Below are 22,617 nucleotides of genomic sequence, written 5' to 3' on the forward strand. Positions count from 1 at the left end.
CTGAATGATAGAGTGCTGTCTATGGGTGGTAATGGGAGTTCTAATCAACAAAATTTGCTTATGAACTTTTCAACTAGTTTGAAATCTCTGATGATCTTATTTCTTAGCTACTTCCTTAGGGATCCTAAGTCCATTTCTTGCCTTGAGACACAGATCAGTTTTCTGATGCGTTGCCTTTCCTGGGCATTTTCTGCACTTCAATTAGTGACTGTGACTAACTCAGTAAATGGTTGGCCATCAAGCACCCTTCAGGAACAGCCTTTTCCACAGCTATAACTTGACTTTGAATGAAAAAAGGAAAGAGAATGAGCCAGCCAAGCAAACACCTTCTCTCTGCTGCTGGTTTTCTCTTCCTTGGTCTGACTGTCCCTGCCCTCCTTTGGTTTCCCATCTCATCCCATGGTAGAACATCTGAAAGCTGCTGGGGGCTTTTTCTAGAGGGTCCTGTTTTCTTTATTGGTTTATAAAGTTCTAAAGACAGGGATGGTATGGTGTCCTCTATTAAGGCACACATTTTTGCTTAATAAAAGTGACTCAGTGTTCTTGCTCCCAACCCAGGAGAGCTGCATACTTGCTACCTCAGGTCTTATTTCTTAAGAGCACAAAAACAGGCCTTCAACAATGTATTTCAAAGAACTTGGCCTATTTTATAGATCTCTTAATGCAAAGGTTCATTGGGTGAAAAATTATATATAGAAAATAAATTTTTTTAGTAATCTCTTTCTTGGACTATAAAAGCAGTACATGTTTCACTAACAAAATCCAAAAGAATATAAAATATATTCTTACTGATTTAGCATTTTAGATTTTTATAATACATACAAACATAGTTTTTAAAAAAAATTGGGATGACATGCTGTGAGATTTAGTAAATGAATTTAGTATGTAAGTATATATGTGTGTGTGCATGCACGTGGAGGGTAGAGGTCAGCCCTGGGTGGGGTGCATGCCAGTGAGACTATGCTTAGCTGGCCAGGAAGCCCCATGGCCCACGTGGTCTGCCTCCCTGATGCTGAGATTGTACGAGTGTGCACCACACTGGCTTCTTCCATGGGTTGTGGTCACTGCGAGAGGCATTTTACTAACTTGAGCTCTCTCTGTAGCCTCTGAACCTTTTCTGCTTGGCACTATATGGCATAATTTAATACTGGGTAGACTGATTTATTACATCATTCTGTATTATGGACTTATATGCTATCTCTGAGTTTTGATGTATTAAATATCATTGAACATTATTGAGTGTAAAGTATTTGTCCTTGTCTTTATTTTAGACACATTTAGAACAAAAGATGCTCCTTCTCAGAAATGCTTGGGACCAGAACTATGTTTTGGAGTTTGGGTACTCCCTTCCCCCACTTTTTAAAGATTTTTTAGAATGTCAGATTTTAAATAGAGAGTTAATGCAGTTTGAGGGGTAGGATCTAAATCTAAACTTGAAAGTCATTTTTGTTCCATGTACAACTCAGACACCTAGCCTCGATATAATTTTGCATATTTTTTAAGTTTGTGAAAGTTCGTTTCATGGTGTGAAACTGTCTACTGTGGTCAGATGATTTGGGAATATTTGAGGCTGGGCTATGGATGCCCAACCTGTGGTAAGGTTGTAATCAAGGATTCATCACATTTTTGCTATATAGAAAGTTAGCATTCAGCCCCACCCGTGTAAGAAAATTCTAGTGATTCTTTTTAAGCCAGAACCAGCCAATACTTTTAGTCTGTGGTGAGTGTTCTGTTTCAGCATTCTTTTTATGACCATTTTTAAAATAGCTGTCTTCATCCCAGATCAGAGAAAGAAGGAACAGAGAATAAAAATGAATTTGACATACAAGCTTTAAAAGAGAAGGTTTAAAATATTATTTAAATTTTCCATGATTTCCTCTTTATATTCTGTGTTCCTGGGAAAAGTGGGTTGGCTTTTTTATTTTGCAGTCGTTTCCACACATGAGGCTTTGTTTAAGTCAGTATTGTTATGTAAGTACTTCTGACAGGTCTGTCACCACACCAGTTTAAGCTCAGGTGGAAGTGATGGCATCCTTAACCAAGAGGCAGGTTCTATGGAGGTGGTTGACTTTACCCGTGCTGTGGCTTGAAGGCTTGTGACTTGATATCCAGGGTCTCCTCCACAGGTACCAGCTCTGCTCTGCCTTGTCTGCTCAGCAGTTTTTGGGGCTGGTCTGGCTCTTCTGTATGTTCCAGTTACAACTTGATCTGCTTAGACAAGAGAAAGATTACTTAAGCTGGCACTTTGAGTATTGATCTGGATTGACAAGACAGACATTGCCTTTCTTGAGAGCCTGGAGCAGGCCTCTGAACTGGCACTGCTGTCTTGTCAGGACTTAGAGCCCATTAGTGTTGCCTACTTGCAAGGAAATTAGAATGTGGTAAGGAGTCTGACCCTGCTCAGGTCTTATTTAGGCAGCCATACTGTTGAGGTGTTGTGAATGGAACCTCCCTGCTTTTTCTAGGAGACACTTTCTGCATTCTCTTTCCTGAGGTTCCCTGAGCCTTAAGTGCAGAGTTGTATTACAAATGTATCCACGGTGGTTGGGCCCTCCAAGATCAGTTGTTCTCTATAATTTGACTATTTGGGGATTTTTATAACAACGGTCTCTGAAATCTCCTAGGCAGAGAACTATAGTCAACTAAGGAATGCCGAGAGAACGACCAGAGAATCCATCTTCTCAGAGATGAGACCCCTAATTGGTTGTCAACAAGTGGTCAGCTCTGAAATCCTATACATACAAGTAACATTAATGAATTCTGCAAGTTGTATTTATACGTGTGTGTGTGTGTGTGTGTGTGTGTGTGTGTGTGAGAGTAACAGAGAAAAAGAGCCATTAACTTGAGAGGGAGTAAAGGGAGTCATGGGGAGGGTTGTGGGGAGGGAAGAGAAAGGGAAAATGATATCATTATATTTTAATTAAAACAACAAAACTTCAAATATACCTAATAGGCATTACCTTCCTTTGCAAAGTCCTTAGGTTTGTGGGTGTAACTTTGCCTGTTAGGACATTTCTAATAAGAGTTATTGGCTTACCTCTTAATTTTAATGCCACAGTGAGTCCATCCAGTGAGTGCAGACCGATACAGTTATAAACCCACAGTAATTTTTAGCACACACCCCCTCCAGTACAGAACTTTAGGTCTTCCTAACTTAGGGCCTGTTGACCAGTTGTGGGTGTTGGTCCTTGATTTACATCATTACTCCCAGGAGGAGGAGGCACACTCTTAGAAAACTGAAATATTGCATATTTTGGATAAAGAGAACACTAGAGAATACATAATAGGACTATGCCACTGTACCTGACTTGAGGTTCCTGACATTACTGGAGGATCTCATTAGGGTCTTCTGGGTCTTTGAGTCACTTTTGTTGATAAAGTGTTAGCAAAAAAGCAGATCAAGTAGTCACTGAGCGTTGGCTGTGTCCTTGACCTTAGTTGGCTCTTGATAGGTGTGGCATTCAGTCTGGCCGTTCCTATGATTCAGGATTATAATCTTCATTTTTTGGTATTTATATAAAAAAAAGTATTAGCTAGTTTCTATGGGAAGGGTTAAATTCAGCTTTCCAAAACAGAGCCTTGTGTTGACTCTGTTATGTGAAGAACTACTGGCCCTGTTTGTTTGTTTTTGGGGTTTCCTGTAGTTAGTACTTTTCAGAGATTTTGTGTGTTGGAATATTGATTCACTCATTTGGGGGAATGTTGTATTCTAAACAAAATGTCGAGAAGCTCAGGGATAGCCTGATTTTTACACACAGCCTGTTTTGTTTGATTTCTCAGCAAGCTGTGAGTTTTTTCAGAGTTGAGTGCAGTGGCATCTTTGATCACCTCTCCTGGGGGAGAACATTGCGGGATACGTGTTTGACAAACAGACCCCTCTGCAGTGGTGATGTGACCAAAAAGCTCAAAGTGAGTTTCAGCAGGAGTAACGGTGGCTTCCAGACCCACAGTAGGTGTAGCAGAGGCTGCTTCTACAACTGTTTGAGCCGTTTGCAAAGTGTGTAGGGCCACCCACACTTCCTTCCTCTTCTTCAGCCTCACTCCATGCTTAGTCTTTTCTGCTTGCTTAAGCTGGAAGAAATCCATATATTCTTATAACACCTACCAGTACTTGTTTCCCAGTCTGCAGTTTCCATATTCCAAACACTGTTGGCTTAGTTAGCCTGCTTCACTTAAGTCTAGCCTAGGTATCTAAATGTATAAGCGTGTACCACGAAAGAAGGCTGCTTTAAGGTGGCTGGTCTTAGTGATACTTGCTGTTCAGAAAGATGTCGGCTCAGTTATGCGGTTGTTTAAACTACTGATTTTTAAAGAGCTTAGTATGAGAAAATATTTATTCTACAAAGAAAGGAAAAAGTAGTCATTGTACTTAAGGTATCTGCTTTGTAAGAGTGAATGTCAGGCTTGGAACCATCCTCCCAGATTGCAGGTGAGTGTTTCCTTGTACAGTTTTGCATTTTCCAAACTTGAAGTAAATTATTAGTTTGTGTGTGTGTGTGTGTGTGTGTGTGTGTTTCTGCCTGTTTATTTTAGAATTTGTACCTGGCTGTGTCCCTAGAGGAAATCTGCAGAGCTCTCTGGCTTATTACCAAAGAGGAGGTACAGATGATTTTCCCTTACTATACCCCATTCTTTTGGCCAACATATTCTACTTAAACTTTTTCTGGGACTAAACATATTTTTTCATAGTTGGAATCCCAGTACCAGGACAAAGGCAGGTGCAATAGACCAAGGGTTGAGTGGTATAATTTGAGACCACCATAGCTAAGAGCGCTGATGTTCTTGCTAGCACTGTGAGGTTCAGGCTTTCTAGTCTTTGCTTCCGGATTTGCTGTGAGTGTGTTACCTAGGATGACATGATGATGCAGTCCTATAATTCAGGCATGTGGGAGACTGAAGCAGGAAGATCTTGAGTGGAGGCCAGCCTGGGCTACATAGTGATACTAAGCCAAACATTGCAGCAGGGTAAACAAGTACTTAGATTTTTTTATTTAAAAGGCATTTTATTGAAAATCAGATGTTAGTCAGGGAGTGGTGGCACATACCTTTAAGCCCAGCAGCACTCAGGAGGCAAGTAGGCCTCTAAGGTTAAGGACAGCCTCATCTACTGAGCAGGACTACATAGCGAGAACCTACCTCAAAAACAAAAAGAATATCAGATTTTAGTGTTGTTAGAGATATTATTTTCTGCATCCCAGAATCTTGCTGCTAGTTTTTCAGTCTGATGTGTTGGAGAAGCAGGAAACTTCTCTCAGTGAGCTCTTCCTTTGCTGTAGGGGAGCAGCCAGAAGGGAATGGCAGGGATGCAGCAGCACAGACAGGGGGGTCTTCTGAACACCCCACAGCCAAATATTGTAATTGTAGAGCATCTCCACATCCCTTAACCTACAGAAAGGATTTGTTTTTATTGCCTTTAATTGAGTATGCACACATGCACATGTGTGTGCTGCACATGTGTGTGTGTGTGTGTGTGTGTGTGTTTGTGTTTGTGTGCATGCGTGCTGCACATGTTGAGTGCAGGTGCCACAGAGAGCTTGAGTTTCAGATGGTTTCTGAGTTCCAGGTGTGTGAGCTATCTGATGTGACACGTTGGAAACTGAGCTTAGGTTCTCTGCAAGAGCAGTGAGAGCGTTTTACTGCTGAGCCATCTCTCCAGCCCCCTTCACAGCCTTTAAAGTTTGTGTGTTTGATTTAGTTTGGTCTGGGGATGAAATATGGTGGTATTTTATACAGACCAGTCTGGCTTCAAACTCTTAATCCTTCTTACTCTGCCTTTTGAGTACTAGGCTTACAGGCAAGGCTGTGTTCTTGTTACTAACATTTCTAGTCAGGGAACTGACTGTCAGGTAACTTGCTGAGGGCCTATGGCTTGTGATTGGTGGTCCGGGCTCATATCAGGGAGCTTTCAGAACCAATGCGTAACTACTGATCGCCATGCTGCCTTGCTACAGAAACTGCTGGAATGACTGTTGGAGAGAGAAGCAAGCAGGGCTAGTGGGAGGAGCTGCTAAGTCCCACTTGGAGCTGAAGCAGGCAGGCAGGCAGGCTGGCAAGCTATAGTTTACCTGTGAGTAAGTGGGGGACTGTGCACACGGCTGTGGGGTATTCTTGGCTCCCACTCCAGCAGAGTTGCCTTTCTAGCTAGATGCCATCTTTGTGTATGCTCTCCCATACCTTGTACCTTCTCTCAAGCAACTTGAACTTGGGCTCACTGACTGCCCAGACACTCAGCACCTTTCATGGGCGTGTGAGTCGCTTTGGCCACCAGAATTACTCAAGCCTTTTGCTTATTTGTGTTGTGTTTCGGGTTGGTGGAAAGCCCGTAAGCCCACTTTGGAAAGGACTCCTTACTATGCTAGGGACTGGGAACAGTGCAGCTGCTTTGCTCATAGTGACAGTTTTGTTTATTCTCTGGTGGCAGACATAAAGGTGTTTCGTGTGCTGCCTGTTGCTGGCATCACAATGCATTTCTGCCTTGCGTAGAAGGAGTGTCTTATGTGGGTTCCTCTCCTCTGCTGCTGTAGTGGGAGCTTGGTGAGCTTGTCCAGGGGCTTCAGGAGGTGGGATGGACTTAGAGGCAGGCAGAGCAGGATCCTAGGCAGAGGTAAATCAGACAAGTTGAGCTTCATTATGCATACTTTGCTGGTGCACAGTTAGGATCCAGCAGATACAGGTTCAGAGCCTCTTACCTAGGAGGTCTTTAGAAAATGTCAGGCGTTGGGGCTATTTCTTTAAAGCTGTGATTTGAGCCGGGGCGGGGCCTTAGTGACAGAAAACTTGCCTAGCATGAGCAGAGCCCTGGCTTCAGGGGAGAAAGAGAAAAGGTGGGACAGGGTCACCAAGGGCAGATTTGCAGTTTCAGGTTTGTCTTGTCCTAGAATACATAGTTTTACTTTAAGCAAAATTGAAACAAATAGAATACACTGAAATCGTTTTCTGTATTTTTCTTTAGGAGAAACAGCAACTACTGGTAACAGAGTGATCTGTCATGCAGTTTTGCAAGGTATGTCCTAGAGCCAGTACAGACACACCTGCACCTCTCCCAGCCACCTCTGAACATTAGCACAGGATTGGCAGGACAGAGCCACTGAGCTCATCAGAGATGGAACAACAATTTACTGTGTATATATATGTACATGCATGCTGCATGCGTGTGTGGAGGCCAAAGGTTATCATCGGTATCTTCCTTGATCATTATCCAGCTGATCCCACCCCCAATTTAAACATTTATTTACTCTCTGTGTGTGCGTTCCACAGCTGCCTCTTGTGAAGGTCAGAGGACAGTTTCTGGGTTCTAAAGATAGTGCTCAGGTTGTCCAGCGAAGACCTTTATCCCTAAACTATCTCCTTGGCTCTCTCACTCACGGAACCTGAAGCCCATTGATCTGGCTAGGCTGGCCATTGAGCATGAGCTCCGACCCGCCTGTCATTGAGCTCCCCAGCCCACGCTCCCCAGCCCGTGCACTTGAGGTTACAGACGTGGGTTCTGGGGATTGTTCTCATGTCCTTCTGCTGTGTGGCCTACATTTTACCACTGAGCCACCCTCTTAGCCACAGGCTTAACTTTAACAATCCCTAGACTGATTTATCTACTTTGATCTATTTGCCACTTTCCAGAATGCATCTAAACAGAAATACAGAGGAAAAGAATAAAGATGAGGAAGTGGTGTAGGCAGTCCCAAGAAATCTGTTTTGGAGGTAAAAGTTGAATTTGCAAAAATATGCAGCATACACTTAGACAGGTAAGAACAGCTGAACACAGAGTTAATTGAGGATTGAGGTTAGACAGAGTCTCTGGACTAAGCATATGAATTAAAGTTTCTTTAGGGAACCTAAATGTCCAAATGCAGAAACACTTTTTAGTTTAGATTTCCCTGCTTACATTGGTCAGATTGCTTACATTATTAGCTCAGATGAACCGGATAATACACAGTACAGAAGATGTTGGCTCTTTCTAACACTTTTATTACATACTAGTCTGTTTTATTTATTTATTTATTTTTTAATTATGGGGTTGTAGAAATGGCTCAGCAGTGAAGAGCACTGGCTTCTCTTCCAGAGATTTCTGAGTTCAATTCCCAGCATCCACATAGTGGCTTACAGTCATCATTAATGGGCTCCATTGCCGCCTTCTGGCATGCAGGTGTACATGCAAATAGAGCACTCTTATACATAGGATATATTAATAGAAATATTTTATTTTGTGTGTGTGTCTGTATCTGTGTCTATATTTGTGTTTGCTCCTGAGTACAGGTGCCCAGAAGGGATGTCAGATACCCTGGGACTGAAGTCCAGAAGAGGGTGTCAGGATACCCTGGGATTGGAGTTAACATTGGTTTTGGAAACTGAACCCAGGTCCTCTGCAAGAGCAGTAAGCACTCCTGACTGCTGAGTCATTTCTCAAGCTCCTATATGGTTTATTAATTTAAAATCTTAGTAAAAACAGACTCATTCAGTTTTGGTTCTCAAGTCAGTTTGTAGAGATGTAGCAGAACAGTTTTAAAGCACTGACAGGTGTCATATGCACTGGGGCTGACTCCAGCTCCTGCTAGACTGCCCTGCAGTGTGAGGCTGGTTATGTGACGTGTACAGTGCTCATTCAGAAGAAGTCAGTGCTGAGTGTGATGACAGTGACTTCTAAAGTACGGAACATGCTAGTGAAAATGCTGTTGTTGGCCTATTTAAGTTTATTGTATGTCAGTTTTTAGGTGACCCTAAATAAACAATTTCAGTAATTTTTGAAGCAGTGTTAATATATCACTTTCATAATTGCATTTTGACTCTTACTATATTAAATATCAAGTGTGATGTGACTGGAGTGATCAGATCTTCAAGAGTGGGCTTGATCTCCAGTGTGGGCTATAAAGTCTGACTTATATTGAATTTTAGCTTTAATATCAGTCACGTGTATGCAGTTTCCTTGGCTTTAAGATGAGACAGTCTGATCTCAGGATCCTGTGACACAACAGAGTCCTACCTCTATGAGTGCCCGTGGTATGATTTCAGTAAGTTTGGGCTTTTCCTCTGACCTTTGAAATAGCGTGCTGATGCTGGAACGCAGCACTGCCCTAGTGCGCTCAGGTCATGTGCACCTCCACAGTACACAGCACAGGCAGTGAGTCTGCTTTTAGAGCACACACCAGGGACTGTGGGAGAAGGCCTCACCAAAGTACCGTGCATGTGTGCGTGCGTGCCAGCTTGTCTGGGAGGTTAGCATACTCATCACTAGAGTTTGGTACTCATTTCTAAAGCGTTTGTTCAATTTGTGAGATTTAAAGTACCATTTTAACTTGTATATTTTATATATTTGTTTTTTCTGAGTCAAGAACATTTATAAGAACATATTTCTGTCAGAAGTTTATATTATAAAGGTTGAAAATTTTAAGTAAGTAAATTTGGCTTCTAAAACCAACAAACCTGAGACTTAGCTAGTTTGTAAGAGTGAATATGTATGTACTCTGGGACAATGAGCTGCCATGGCAGTTTATGTGAGTTAGAAAAGCTCTTGGAAGTGGTCATAGAGAGTGAGTGACCTCCAGCCAGAGTGCTGAGTGCATGCTATGTCCAGGGACTGTCTAATCTCTGCTGTCTTGAGACAGAAGGTTGATTGGGAAATACATCTCATTTCAAACGTAGTAAAAGTTTTGATTATATATCCTCTTGGTGTCAGTACTGATTTAGATTTGGGGCAATGACAGAATGGTCTTCAGGAACCCTTAGATACTTAAAGATTACAAGATATTACTTGGAGGTGCAGGGGAGAGGTAAGAGAAGGCTGTGCCAAAGGGGCCTTCCTACACCCTCTGAAACAATAGCTAGTCTCTGGGTGAGAGCAAATGGTTGCTGGGTTTCTGCTGATGTTTATTTTCCATGTTCCCTTTTTCTGAGAGCTTTCACCATATTTTTTTTAAAAACTTTCTATTGATTCTTTGTGAGTTTCACATCATATACTCCAGTCCTGCTCATCTCCCATCCCCTCATATCTGCCCCTTCAACTGTACAACCTGCTTCCCAAAATAAAACTCACAAAAAACCAGCAAACATAGAAACCATCTCATCATGGAAGCTGTAGTGTGTCATAGTGTGTCCCACACATCTTCACATTCCTTGTAATGAATGAGCCATTGGTCTGGTTCGGAATCTCTGGCTTCTATTACACCATCAATATTGGATCCTCATCTGGACTCCTGGATATCTTGTTGTTGCCCTGTATCAAGGAACTCTTGTAGCTTTGGATCAGCAGGACCAGCTGGCCCTCTCTCCTGTCCCAGTAATCTGCAGATGATAAGACTTTGGAGTGGACCCACTCAGGGTCTTGGGCCTGGGTGGCAGCTGAGCTAGTCAGCCTGTTGGCTCTCCCTCGCTGCACTACCAGGGCAACAAGCACTGCTTCAGTTAGGCTACCCAATGCCACCCTTGGCAGGAGGGAAGTCAGCTCTCCCATTCTCGCACCCTGTGGGCTGGTTCACCAATGCCTTTGCCATCAGGGCCAGCTCCACTGTATTGTCCAGGTGAGGTGCAGCCATGAGTGCTGTAACCTGTAAAGGGGCAGGGCTAACTCTCCTGCTCTCATGATCCCAGTGTCAGCTCTTCCAGTCACCGTTGGTGACGAGGGGAAAGGGAGGGTATCAGCCCCATACCACCTCACACTAGACAGTGGGGCTGGCTCACCCATGCCCCTTCTACCAGAGCCAGTCCTACCTTGCTGTCCTGAATCCTGCAGCTGGTGGGGGCAGGGGCAGCTCTCCTGAGCTCATGTCCTGTGGGCAGCTTTCCTGACTGCCACAGGGAAAGGGGAGGGCCTCCATCACCTCTGCACCCATGCCACCGCCGGCAAATTGAGTGCGAGGGTCAGCTCTCTCATAGGCAGGCCATCATGGCTGACTCACACCCCGGGACTGCTGCCAGAACTAGTGCCACTGTGCTACCTGGGCAAGGCACAGGGTCTCCTCTCCCCAGTTCTGCTGCTGGCAAGAGATGAGAGATGAGACCAGCTCTCCAGAGCCCTCTGCATCCAGTGAGGGGATGGGCCAGTTATCCACAGTCCTTGTGATGCCCCAATGCTGCCCTGATCAGTGACATGTGAGTCATGGACATCAACACCAACCCTGTTGCTATGTAGTCATGGGCTCAAACATCACCCTCAGTGACAGCTCATGCTGGGACCTGATCATGGCACCAGGTACTGGGGCTGGCCACTCATACCAGGCCTTGAGTCTCTAGTTCCATCTCTCTTCATAATGCTCAAGCTGCTCCACTTCTCTCTCTCCTACCTGAGCACCACAGACTCTGACATTGTGGTAGCTCCCACTACAGGCTGGCCACACACTTCATGGACCTGTAGGCAGCATCCTTTTCTGTGCTGAGTGGTTGGAGGCAAGAGGTGTCTGTGGTCCACCTGTGCCATGGGCTGGAGGGCAGGTCTGAAAGGTATTGTGGTCTTCCTCTGGTCTCTCTCTTCCTCCTGTGCTGTGCTGCGCTGCCTGGATTTCTTTGATTTTTATGTGTCCTATGCATAAAACAGCTTTGATCACTAAGCTACCCATCAAACTAGGATGAACAAAGGGCTGCCATCTGCTTTGCCCATGACTGGTGTACGACCACCACCAAGGTGTCTCTGCCCACTGCTGGGGTCTCTCACCATAGTTTTAAAGACCGATGGAATTTTACTCTTGGGAAATGTTTGTCATTAAACATAGCTTATCAAACTTGTCAGTTACTTGTTTCTGATATCCCCCTCCCCTAAATGGCTTTCAGTGAGCTGCGACTTTCTGTTTGTGGGCTGTGGTACTTTTCAGTTTATATTTTGGATTGATAACTGTAAGTATATAAATAGATTTTTAATAACAATCTTGACTCATTTTATATTTCAATTGATTTAAGGCTCTCAAAGTAAAATAATTAAATCAATAGAAAGAAAATCCACAAGTTGATTGTCTCTCTTGTTTTACAGGTATCCATTATGATGTTGACAATAAAGGCCTTATCTCCAGCAGATATGCTCATATGAGAAGACCCACTTCAAGCACTTTTTAAGTATTTCCCCTTCATTGAACCAGCATGGCAGGGTTCAAGCGAGGCTATGATGGAAAAATTGCTGGATTGTATGATCTGGATAAAACCTTGGGTCGAGGTCACTTCGCAGTGGTCAAACTGGCCAGGCATGTCTTCACAGGTGAGAAGGTGGCAGTGAAAGTCATTGACAAGACAAAGCTGGACACTCTAGCCACTGGTCACCTCTTCCAGGAAGTCAGGTGCATGAAGCTAGTGCAGCACCCCAACATCGTGCGTCTCTATGAGGTCATAGACACCCAGACCAAACTGTATCTCATTCTAGAACTTGGAGATGGAGGAGATATGTTTGACTACATAATGAAGCACGAGGAGGGTCTTAATGAAGACTTGGCAAAGAAGTACTTTGCTCAGATAGTTCACGCTATATCCTATTGCCATAAACTCCATGTGGTTCACAGAGACTTGAAACCAGAGAATGTAGTCTTTTTTGAAAAACAAGGTCTTGTGAAGTTGACAGACTTTGGCTTCAGCAACAAGTTTCAGCCTGGAAAGAAGCTCACTACAAGCTGTGGATCTCTTGCGTACTCTGCTCCGGAAATCCTGCTTGGCGATGAGTACGATGCCCCTGCAGTAGGTAGGTTCCACCCAGGGCTCTGTTGGAGCTCTGCTGCTGCTGTTAGTTGGTTACATTGGTTAAGAATAATCTCAAAGATTATATGTGTCTTACTGAAGAAATGTGGTTTCATGAATACTGTGTCTTGCTAAGCTGGCAGACAGGTTATTTCAAAGTTATAAGGGAAAACGTCTTTGTTTTAAAACAAAGGTATTAGAGTATTGTTGAAGGGAACCTTTAAGGATACTCACTGAAGTTTTTTTTCCTTAGAGTCTTGAGTTCATTTCCTTCCCATCTTAGATTGTTTTCTGGCAGTAACCCTGACTGTCCCTTCCTGCAAACGTCCTTTAACAATCTTGTCACACCACATTGGAGTGATAACATGGCTTCCCCACTCTGTGAAGAATCAGAAATTGGGATTGGGCTAATTGTGACCTTAGTAAGTAACTGACCCCTCTGCTGATTTCTTCATCTGTAAGATAAGACAGTTCTCCTGCCGAATTTTGTTTGCTTTTTCATTGTACAGATGGGAACTTTGCCCTAGCACTGTGGGAACAAAGGGCAGAAGAGGAGCCTGCAGTGCTACATGCCTGCATGTGTGGGGCTGTTGATACGGGGCCCTTAGCATTACCAGCTGCCCTTGCCTTCTCCCTCAGTGTCCTTTGTACTCTTGTCCAGAATTACTTATCTGTAGTGGAAGGGCTTGCTGTTTCTCAGGTTAGTGTAGCTTTGTCCCCTTGGAACCATATCAGTTGTGAAGGTCATACAAGAAATTGTTTTGACGTGAAAGGATTTGTTGGACTGAAGGTGCCATCAGCTTTAGATTTTATTTAATCTCAGAGAAACATATTCTGACATTACATGCACAGGACATCACACTCCATAGAAACGAGTGTTGCTGCTGAGCTGCAGGCCACAGGAGGTAAGTGAGAACAACATGCTGTATGTTACGGTGACAATGCCATGTAAAGCACAGGTGAGGCAGTTTGTTAGACGGCCTCTGTCTTCAGAGACCACCAGGTTTCACTCAGCCTTTTGTTAGGGTATTTGAGCCAGAGATTTTGGTGAGTTGTTTTGGTAAAAAATAAAAAAGGGTGGAACGGTTCCCCTGAGTATCCTGGTGGTTGCTCTCTTACTAGTTCTGGCTCTGGCAGGCCATTGGAACTAATGAGCGCTAATTTATCTCAGCAGCTCCACACTGTCTCCAAGTACTTTCTGACCCAGGCAGTCTGCAAGCCTTCCCAGCACAGCACCCTGGTCCCAGCCAGCTGCCCTCTCATAACTCTCTGCTGCTGCTATGTTTACATTTCCAACATCCGCCCCCTGATAGTTATGGTTAAACTCCAACAGCCAGTTACAAACAAGACTCAACAAACTGCAGCCCAACAATCAGATTTACATGTTAACTTCTCAATCCACAGTACATCCACACAATAAACTCACAACCAATTGATAAGGATATGAACCGCCCACCTAGATAAGATAAATTTGCCCACAGAAATCCATTCCAGCTACCTTGGCAATTCAAGACCATCTGGATCTGGGTCATCCTTCCCCGTCTCCAACTTGATTCTCCTTCCTTCTCTCCAGCCTTACAAAAGCTTTGTCCCCACCTTATTTTTTTTACTGTCCAATCATAGCCTTGACCTAACTTATGCCAGCCCTCACCTGCATCTAGACACACTCAATAACACAGAACCAGTGACAAGAAACAAAACCAGTCTCACACCAGACACCCAGCTGGGCACTTTAGAAGCAAAAGGATAGCAGAAAACATCTAAAACTTGGGGGAAAATTAATAGAATGTGTCTCTGTATCCAACCAAAGTATCATTGTGAGTGCGTTTTTAGATAGACAATGACATGGAGTACCATTCACAAATCTTCCATAAAAGGATAATTTAAAAAAAGAAAGTCCAAGCGAAGGAAAGGGAAGTCAAGATATTTGTAAAATTAAGTGAAAGATACCCTTAAACAAATGGAAACATCTCAAAATTCTACTACTGAAGTTTCTTAGCTGCAGGGGAGGAGATATAATAAAATGTTGAAAGTAAAAGCCAATGAGAAGAAAACAAGCTGCTTATTTTACCAACAGCTTGGGAAAGAAAAACCTGGATAAACTAACGAAATAGGGAAGATGACACATAAGAGAACAAATTAAAAAATCAAGGAGGGCTGGAGCTATGGCTCAGAGGTTAAGAGCACTGGCTACTCTTCCAGAGGACCTGAGCCCACATGGCAACTCAAAACTGCCTGTAACTCCAGTTCCAGGGGACCCGACACCCTCCCCAGACACAGGCATGCAAAACATCAATGCACATAAAATAAAAATTTAAAAACAAGTAATTCAAATATCCTAGCAATAGTACAGATTAAATTCACCTTAAAATGGACTCAGCTTAGACCCAAAGATAAAAGCTATACATTACTGAAAGGAAACAAACCTGAACAGAGATAACGGAAGTGCAGAGGATCGGCAGGACTGAAGTGTAGTCAGATAACCATACAATGAGTTGTTCTTCTCTCAGCAAAGGTGCAGCTCCTCATGGGAAATAAACTTACAGATCTTACGCTACACAACTTAGAAATAGCATATACAAAGCAGAAGCTGACAGCAGAACCACAGGGCAGAGTGGGAACCAACTCATGTATAAAGCTCTTCATCTACCCAAACACGGTAAGCACAGGGAACATGCAAACCCCATTGTAAATATTACTATGTTCAAACCACTGAGAAGAAAATCCAAAAATATTTCCTAAAGTAAAACCCAATTGGAATGTATATTTATTAACTTTAATGAACTAAAAAAAAAAGAGTATTAAAAACCCAATAAGCTAAAAGACAAAATGTATGCCCTTAAAGTTAAAATAATTCATTCTACATAGCTTTAAAGTATAGCAGAAAACCAGAGTAAAGATGAGCAGAGCTGAGAGCAGCCTGCACAGTGAGGTCCTTGGGGTGGGCAGAGGCCACAGTGTGCATCATGTTAGAAATGAAGACACTGATGAGGCTTCCAAGATACCACACAGTAGAGGAAACTCAGAGCCTAGAATGTATCAGGGAAAAGAAAACAATCATATAGAAGACAAAGGTGTAGTTAATAGGTGAAACCAAAATCTGATTCCCTGAAGAATAAAGAATCGAATGACAACAGAGCTAAGCCTCAGGGCAAAAGCAGCCATGTTCCATAAAGAAGGGCAAAAGCAGCCATGTTCCATAAAGAAGTAACACAGTTTGCCTATGATCATTTGTCAAAGCATCACTAACTTTGACATGGTAGTGTATGAACAGAAAGAAGACTATTGGTTCTTATGTGGAAACAATATGTTTATCCACATCATATCACAAAGGGTCAGTTAAAAATCAAATCAAATAACAAAGAAAAAGAAGTAACCTATAAGGCAAATCACTGCACACTTCACCAACACATAGTGTTTGCTGCTTGGTAACACTCACTCTCCAAATGCTTTTGTTCTCTTTAACTTTTCTGAAGCTTCATTATGCAACATTTAGGATAGACATAAAAGGAGGAGGAGGAGGAGGAAGGAAAGGGAAGGAGGAAGAATCAAGAAGGGAAGGGAAGGGGAGGGGAGGGGAGGGGAGGGGAGGGAGGAGAGAATACTTACTGAAAATACCTGAGCGTCAGTGTTGACGTGCCACTAGAACAAAACCACAAAACCTCCTAGGAATTGTCTCCTCCTGTTCACTTGACGGCACATGCATGCCACCGCACTGTGCTGTGGACATACATACAATGTGTATCGTATGTGCTCTTTATCAGTTTGTTTCCTGTCCTTACACACACTTGAAGAAATCTGCCATGATGACTGACATATATGCTGCATTTACCAACCTATAAAGTTAAGTAGGAATACTCAACAGTTTATTCAATAGCGATGTCATCACACTCCTTTAGTGGGTTGGGGCATCTACCAGATTCTGGGTTCCAAATACACACACACACACACACACACACACACACACACACACACACACAGAGACGTGCGCACTACTTGGTCACATGATGTGTACATCTTTCTTTACCAGGGTATTGCCAAACTGTCTTCTAACTTACACAATTGTTCCTGATTTTTACAACATTTGGCTTCGTTTCACTGGACGTGTGGAAAGCAAGAAACTCTCTTACTACGGCTTTCTTCTGCCTTACTGTGTCTTACGTATTTACATCCATGCCTCTTCTGTCACCTTGTCTCATTTTCTGATTTAAGTATCTTCACTCACTGTAGGTTGACATCAGTATGCAGGTGAAGGATAGAACAAGGCCTATCATTGGACATGAAGGAAGGATGGGCTGGAGAAAAGTTTTAGAGAAGGGGGAGTGTGGGGTGAAGAGGAAGGAGCTGGGAGAACATGGTGGCAGATGTTAAGATTCTTCCCTGCACATAGAAACAGATTGTTATGACTGTTCTTAAGGGATGGGTGTGCACAGGATTTTGTGCTGTCTAGATAGGCAAATTATATCTTATCAATTGGATCAGAGGTTGTTGTGTGGTGTGTTCTTTCTTGTGGCGACTTAATTAAGTTCAAGAGAGTGTATTAGGATGCACTGGGCCCGCCACCGAATTAGGACGTGTATGCCTGGCATGATAGTAACCTACCTTGGGAACTAGATGAGTAGAGAGATTGCTGACAGGCTCAGAGAGTAGCCATTGGCAGTGTGAGATGGGGTGGAGCTGTGAGTGCAGGCAGGGTATCCAGACTGCCTGGATCAGAGGGAGCACAGGAGAGTAAGTGGATACCGTAAGTGCCAGAACCAGTCGCATGCCTTTTTTATTTACCAAAACAATTGAGCTGTGCTGTTTTTGCTTGATTATAAGAACTCCATTAGTGGGTTGTCTGGGTGTTTATTTTTTCTGCTTTGTGACCTTGTTTCTGCTCACATTCACTTTTCTTGGATTCATCTTGTGTTTGTGAGATTTTTCAATAGCTTACCAGTGCATGTATTGTCTTGGTTTTGTAGTCTTCATCTAGGGAACAGACAGAAGCTGGGTGTGTGCCTAAGTGGGAAGTTCCTGCCGTCTGGACTTACTGTATGACAGGTTTAGCATCTCCTCTAGATACCGTCTTCTTTTCCAAACCCATGGTCCATTTTCCCTGCCTGGAGCTGGTCTGCTAGACCTAGGTACAGTTAGGAGGTAGAAAAATCAGTACACCATCCCCTGGGCCAGTTTTTCCTGTGTCCAGTGCAAATCTAGAAAGAAGCACCATAAGAAGGGTCCTGTGTGCTGGGCTTTGGGAGTCACCCTTCATTCCATCCTCTGTAGCCCCCTTTCTGCCAAGTCTAGGAATGTAGGGGGCGGGATGGGGGGACTGGGGACCAACTAGGTCATGTTCTGGAGGTCATTGCTCCACTTACCTCTGACGGCTTCCAAACAGCTGTGTCAAGCTGGTTTCTTGTTGGAGAGGGAAGAAAATGATGATGTGTATAAAAACTCATCTCTGGATTATAGCCTCTCTTATGGAGAGACTGAACTGTGGCAGTGGACTGTGGGGTTCCCTGTGGAAAAGGTCTCCTGAGGTATCCTGGGACTTTTGTTGGCAATGGGGAGGAGGGCCATGGCTGCTGGGAGTATGGGAATGGACCTCACAAGGATTTCTGGGTATGTCTTTTTGTTTCCCAAAACAGTTCTAGACAAGCACTTAATCAGTTTTCCTTCCTTATAGAATCTCTAAGCAGTGAAAACTCTTGGGCCTCAGGCTTCTGGCTCTTGTTCAGTGCAGAACCCTGACATTGCTTAGGACTTCTTGACTTCTCTACGATTTTAAAGTTTCAAATTAAAATTAGATTTGTCATTGAGACTTTTTAAAATCTCTCTTGAGATTTGGAGTCTTCCTGGGTTATTACTTTTTTTTAACCTTAAAACTCCTACATTAGATGCTTCCTAATTTATAGACAAATATTTCAAAGATGAAATAGCCAGCCTCGGCATTAATTTATATGACCAGTCATGGAATAAATGGAAATGAAATCTGAGTTTTTAAACATGGCCTCACATTAATATAATGTAAGCTTGGCTTCAGATTAAGCATATAGCTTAATATTTGTATTTGTACTCTGTACTGTGTACGTACACAGTTTACAAATATGAAAAAATATTGTGTATGTGTACTTTGTAGTGTCTCTTATACTCATGGCTCTGCATTCAGTGCTGATGATCCCAAGTCATGAATGTGTACTCGTGCATATTAATATACAAATGGTCGAATTCTTCCTAAGTCCACGCTCTATCCTGCATCCAAGTACTGACCTTTACCTGCTCTCATTAAACTGAGAATATCCAGGAGCAATCTCATCCAGAGAGTGTGCATCCTTGTCCTTTGCTGAGGGCTGAGTACTTTGCTCCTGTCTCCACAACAAGGCAAGGATGTCTAATTGCTATTCCTAACAGTGCTCCCACAGCATACACAGTGGGAAGGAAGAAATAAAACTGTCTCTCCTTATACTTGACATGGTTAACTACCTGGAAAATCTCAAAAAGTCTACAGAAAACTTACTAATAAATGAGTTCTGCTCACAGGACTTACAATCAGAGAAAACGCAAAAGCATTTCTGTAGTAACAACAGTGAACAAACAAATGGAGGACAAATTCAAACAGTATTGTTTGTAATGAAGTAAGTAGGAGTGTGCATGGGCATATCTGACTGGAAGTGATGAATGAACGCGACTGTGGAAAATCCAAGGCCTGAGGCAGTGCAGAGCACCCCATTCACTGACGGAGAGGAGAGGCAGTGTTGATGTCACCCTCCACAGGGATCCATCAGCACAGCCCCCAGCTGATATCCATAGCTCCCTATACACAGAGATATCTCAAATCCGTAGGGAAAGGCAGAGGACCTAGGATAACTAAACTTAAACAAAATCCATCACCAACAACCAATAACCAGGATATTGGAGGAATCACTAATAAAAGCAGATTTAGAAACAGTGCGACAGTGTCTTACAAAATAAAATGTAGAGTTACCATGCAGCCCTGTGGTCACACTTCTGCTGTGGTGAATAGCTGTGCTCACATCTACCCACACGTCCACCATCATGGGGAGAGCAACACCTCCCACACCATGGGGTTTGTGTAGCAATAAAGATGCTCATTATTGAAGATCTTGAGTCCGTCCCAAGGGTGGGGAAGTGCGTACTTTAATTCCAGCACTAAGAAGAGAGAGGCAGGGGGATCAGGAATTCAAGCCAGCTTTAGTTACAAAGAGAACTAGCTCAGCAAAATTAAAAATGCCACCTCATACCAGAAGACTGTGTGGGATTCTCTTGAGGAAACACTGTAGGGAACATGTTGCGTGTGAGGGTTAGAGCTGGTGGTGGTGTGGTTCAGCAACACAGGCCAGGAGGAGCCTTAGGATGGGATTTCTGTGACTGCCTGTAATATATTGCATCAAAACTGTGCACAAGTAGCTTTAAAGCACTAAGGTCTGATGAGCTGTCAGTGTCTGCTTCTGCTTCTGTTCTGCTATAGTTAAGGTACGTACTGCTCACTGGGACCACCACACACCACATCGCAACACTGGTGGTGGTCTTGAAAATATGAGTTTGTGAGGCTGGTGGGGAGAGAGGGAGAGGGAGGGAAGGAGAGGGAGAATGTGCACACTCTAGACAACAGTGTATCTCCACCTTGCTCATGAGTGTCTCACTTCACTCTGCAAAATCTGTTGCCCAAAGGGAGGTCCTCACTGGGACAGGATTCCTGAATCTGGACTGTTTATTTGATGGTTCACGTGGCATCTGCTGTGGCTACAGTTGGTCATACTGTGGACCTGGCTCTGTCTCCTGCCTTGTTCCTTTGCCTGGAACTGAATAGTCTTGTCTAGGATTCTCCTACATATGTGCCATCAGGTCTGTGAGACCTTTATGTCTCCATAGGTGGGGCCCTCTGCATGGCCAGTCTTTCTCCAGTTCTTTGGGCTCTGTTACCTCCTGCCATAATAGTGCCTGACACAAAAGCCCTCAGACCACTGACATAACTGCCTCAGTGCATTCTAGTTTGGAGAGTCACTGAATGCCTTGGTCTGTGCTATGGCTACTGTCTCCCATGGGGACATTTGGCCTTAGATCCTGGCTGCCTTCGGTTGTGGGAGAAAGAGTATCTGAGGTGCTCTCTACTCTGGAAACCTATCCTCAGGGGAGTTTCTACACTGTTGGCTGCCATGGGAAAGTGGGGAGGGAGGGCTGGCTAGCAAGCGAGCCTGGGCCAGTGAGTGAGCCTGGGAGCTTTGCTCACGTGTTTAGCCACATTTTGGTTTTAGCTGTATTTAACTTTCAGAAGCTTGTTTACATATGCATACTAAGCCAGCCTTTAAAGCTAGGGTCTTTCTTCCCTTTTAAAAAATGTAAAGATGAAAGAAAAAGGAAGGGAGGGAGAGAGGGAGGGAGGGAGGAAGGAGGAAGGAAGGAAGGAAGGAAGGAAGGAAGGAAGGAAGGAAGGAAGGAAGGAAATAAGTAAGTAAGTAAGTAAGTAAGTGCTGGTATTTGTTGGATAGTTGGTTAGACTTTGTGTTAAAAAAAAATGTAGCTTAGTTGGTAGAGCACTTGCCTGACGTATAGAAGGCCCTGGGTGTCGCCCCCCCCCACTGCTGCATAAAATGATGTGGCCCGGGTAAGACACTGCTATCCCAGTATTCAAGAGATGGAAGAGGAGTCAGAAGTTTAAGATCCTGACCTCTCTATCCCACCTTTTCCTTCCACATCATTGTGGACCTAGGAGAGGCTGGAACTTCAGAACAGGTAGGCAGCAGCCATTTAAACTCAGAAATGCATGTAGACGCAGAATGGTTTTACCATCAGGTCACATGCAAAACACTGACACCCCCTGCCCCTTCACTGAGATAGTTTTGGTATGTGGTCAGGCTGGCCTCCAACTCAAACTCTCCTGTCTCAGCCTTCTGAGTGCTGATGCTATAAAAGGGAGCCTGTTTTTTCTGTTGCCCTTTTTTTATTTGCAAAGTTATATTTATATATAAAATATAAGTGCCTTTTGAAGAAGAAAAACTGACTTGTAAAACAAAGAATTTAGAGTTTACAACAAATCTGGTTTTTTGTTCATTTGTTTTATTTTGAAACAAGGTGTCTTATAGCCCAGGCTGGCTCAAACTTGCTTATGTGGCTGAGGATGGCCTTAAGCAGTGTGTGACTTAATTCTTTCGGTGGCTGTGGTTCCTGACAGTCAGCTTCTCATTTACCACACTGACATGGGTGGAGCAAGGTTAGTGCAGAGCTGAGTTAACCATGCAGACTGATCTGTAGAAGCCAGGCTTCTTCATAGCCGTCATCCTAAACACCAACCTTCACCAGCCTTTGCTGTCTCCCCCTCTTCCTTTAGTAAACACACTTAGATAAACATCTGGCTTTTTAAAACACTGACTTACCAGGTTTTGTCCATGAGCTTTTTGTTGTTGGTTTTACATAAAGCCAAGGATTAGGAAGATAACTCAGTTGGTAAAATGGTTGGAGGACCTGAGTTTCATCCCCAGAACCCATACTTTTAAGATGTCAGGTGTGATAGTGTATGTGCTGAGTAGGTGGAGACAGACAGACTTGTGAGGCCAGGCTTGTCTACTTGCTAAGTTTCAGGTCAGTGAGAGCCCTGTCTCAAAAAGAATAGAGCTGTGGATGGTGCCTAAGGAACAACAGCTGAGCTGTCCTCTGGCCTCCACACACACTTATAGAGCTGCTGGCACATAAACACACAAATGTGTTCTGTGTTCCACACACACTATACATCTGCAGGCACACAAATGCGTTCTGTTTTATAAAATTAATGCCCAAACTAATATCCTTACATTTTAACTTAGGAACGCAAAAACTGTAGCCTGTCAGCCATTGTGGCTTTGTGTCTGGGGATTTGAAGGATAGAGACCCTCTCCAAGGTAGATCTAAGGCCTGGAGCCCAGTGGGTATGACGCCTCTTTGCTGAAAACAAAGGAGGGGTAGTAGAGAGGTTGAATAGAGAGGGTGATGATG

The 22,617-nt window shown here is 43.6% G+C and overlaps 1 protein-coding gene and 1 long non-coding RNA gene across 9 annotated transcripts in view; one reads left to right on the forward strand and one right to left on the reverse strand.

The window, feature by feature from the left end:
* Positions 1–22,617, forward strand: part of Snrk (SNF related kinase) — a 54,197-nt gene that overhangs the window by 6,546 nt on the left and 25,034 nt on the right. For 2 of the 7 annotated variants that reach the window (XM_087560264.1, XM_087560263.1), the window contains exons 2-4: positions 6,953–7,003; positions 8,254–8,371; positions 11,954–12,649. In XM_087560264.1, the coding sequence (XP_087416390.1) occupies positions 12,061–12,649 (589 nt within the window). In that variant the 5' untranslated portion in view covers positions 6,953–7,003; positions 8,254–8,371; positions 11,954–12,060. Of the gene's footprint in view, positions 1–6,952; positions 7,004–8,253; positions 8,372–11,953; positions 12,650–22,617 lie in introns of those variants that run through there. The other 5 variants (XM_087560260.1, XM_087560259.1, XM_087560262.1 and 2 more) reach the window with 3 other exon arrangements.
* On the reverse strand, positions 1,816–11,954 carry LOC120094304 (uncharacterized). 2 transcript variants are annotated; one of them, XR_015628164.1, is made up of 4 exons: positions 10,702–11,954; positions 5,046–5,132; positions 3,304–3,476; positions 1,816–2,208 (listed from the first exon to the last, which is right to left on the reverse strand). It is a non-coding gene; the product is annotated as an uncharacterized LOC120094304 (long non-coding RNA). The 2 variants fall into 2 exon arrangements; XR_015628163.1 differs by lacking the exon at positions 10,702–11,954 and adding an exon at positions 10,028–10,343.

Source organism: Rattus norvegicus, chromosome 8 (assembly GCF_021556685.1).
Source record: "Rattus norvegicus strain SHRSP/BbbUtx chromosome 8, alternate assembly SHRSP_T2T, whole genome shotgun sequence".
Lineage (NCBI taxonomy): Eukaryota > Metazoa > Chordata > Mammalia > Rodentia > Muridae > Rattus > Rattus norvegicus.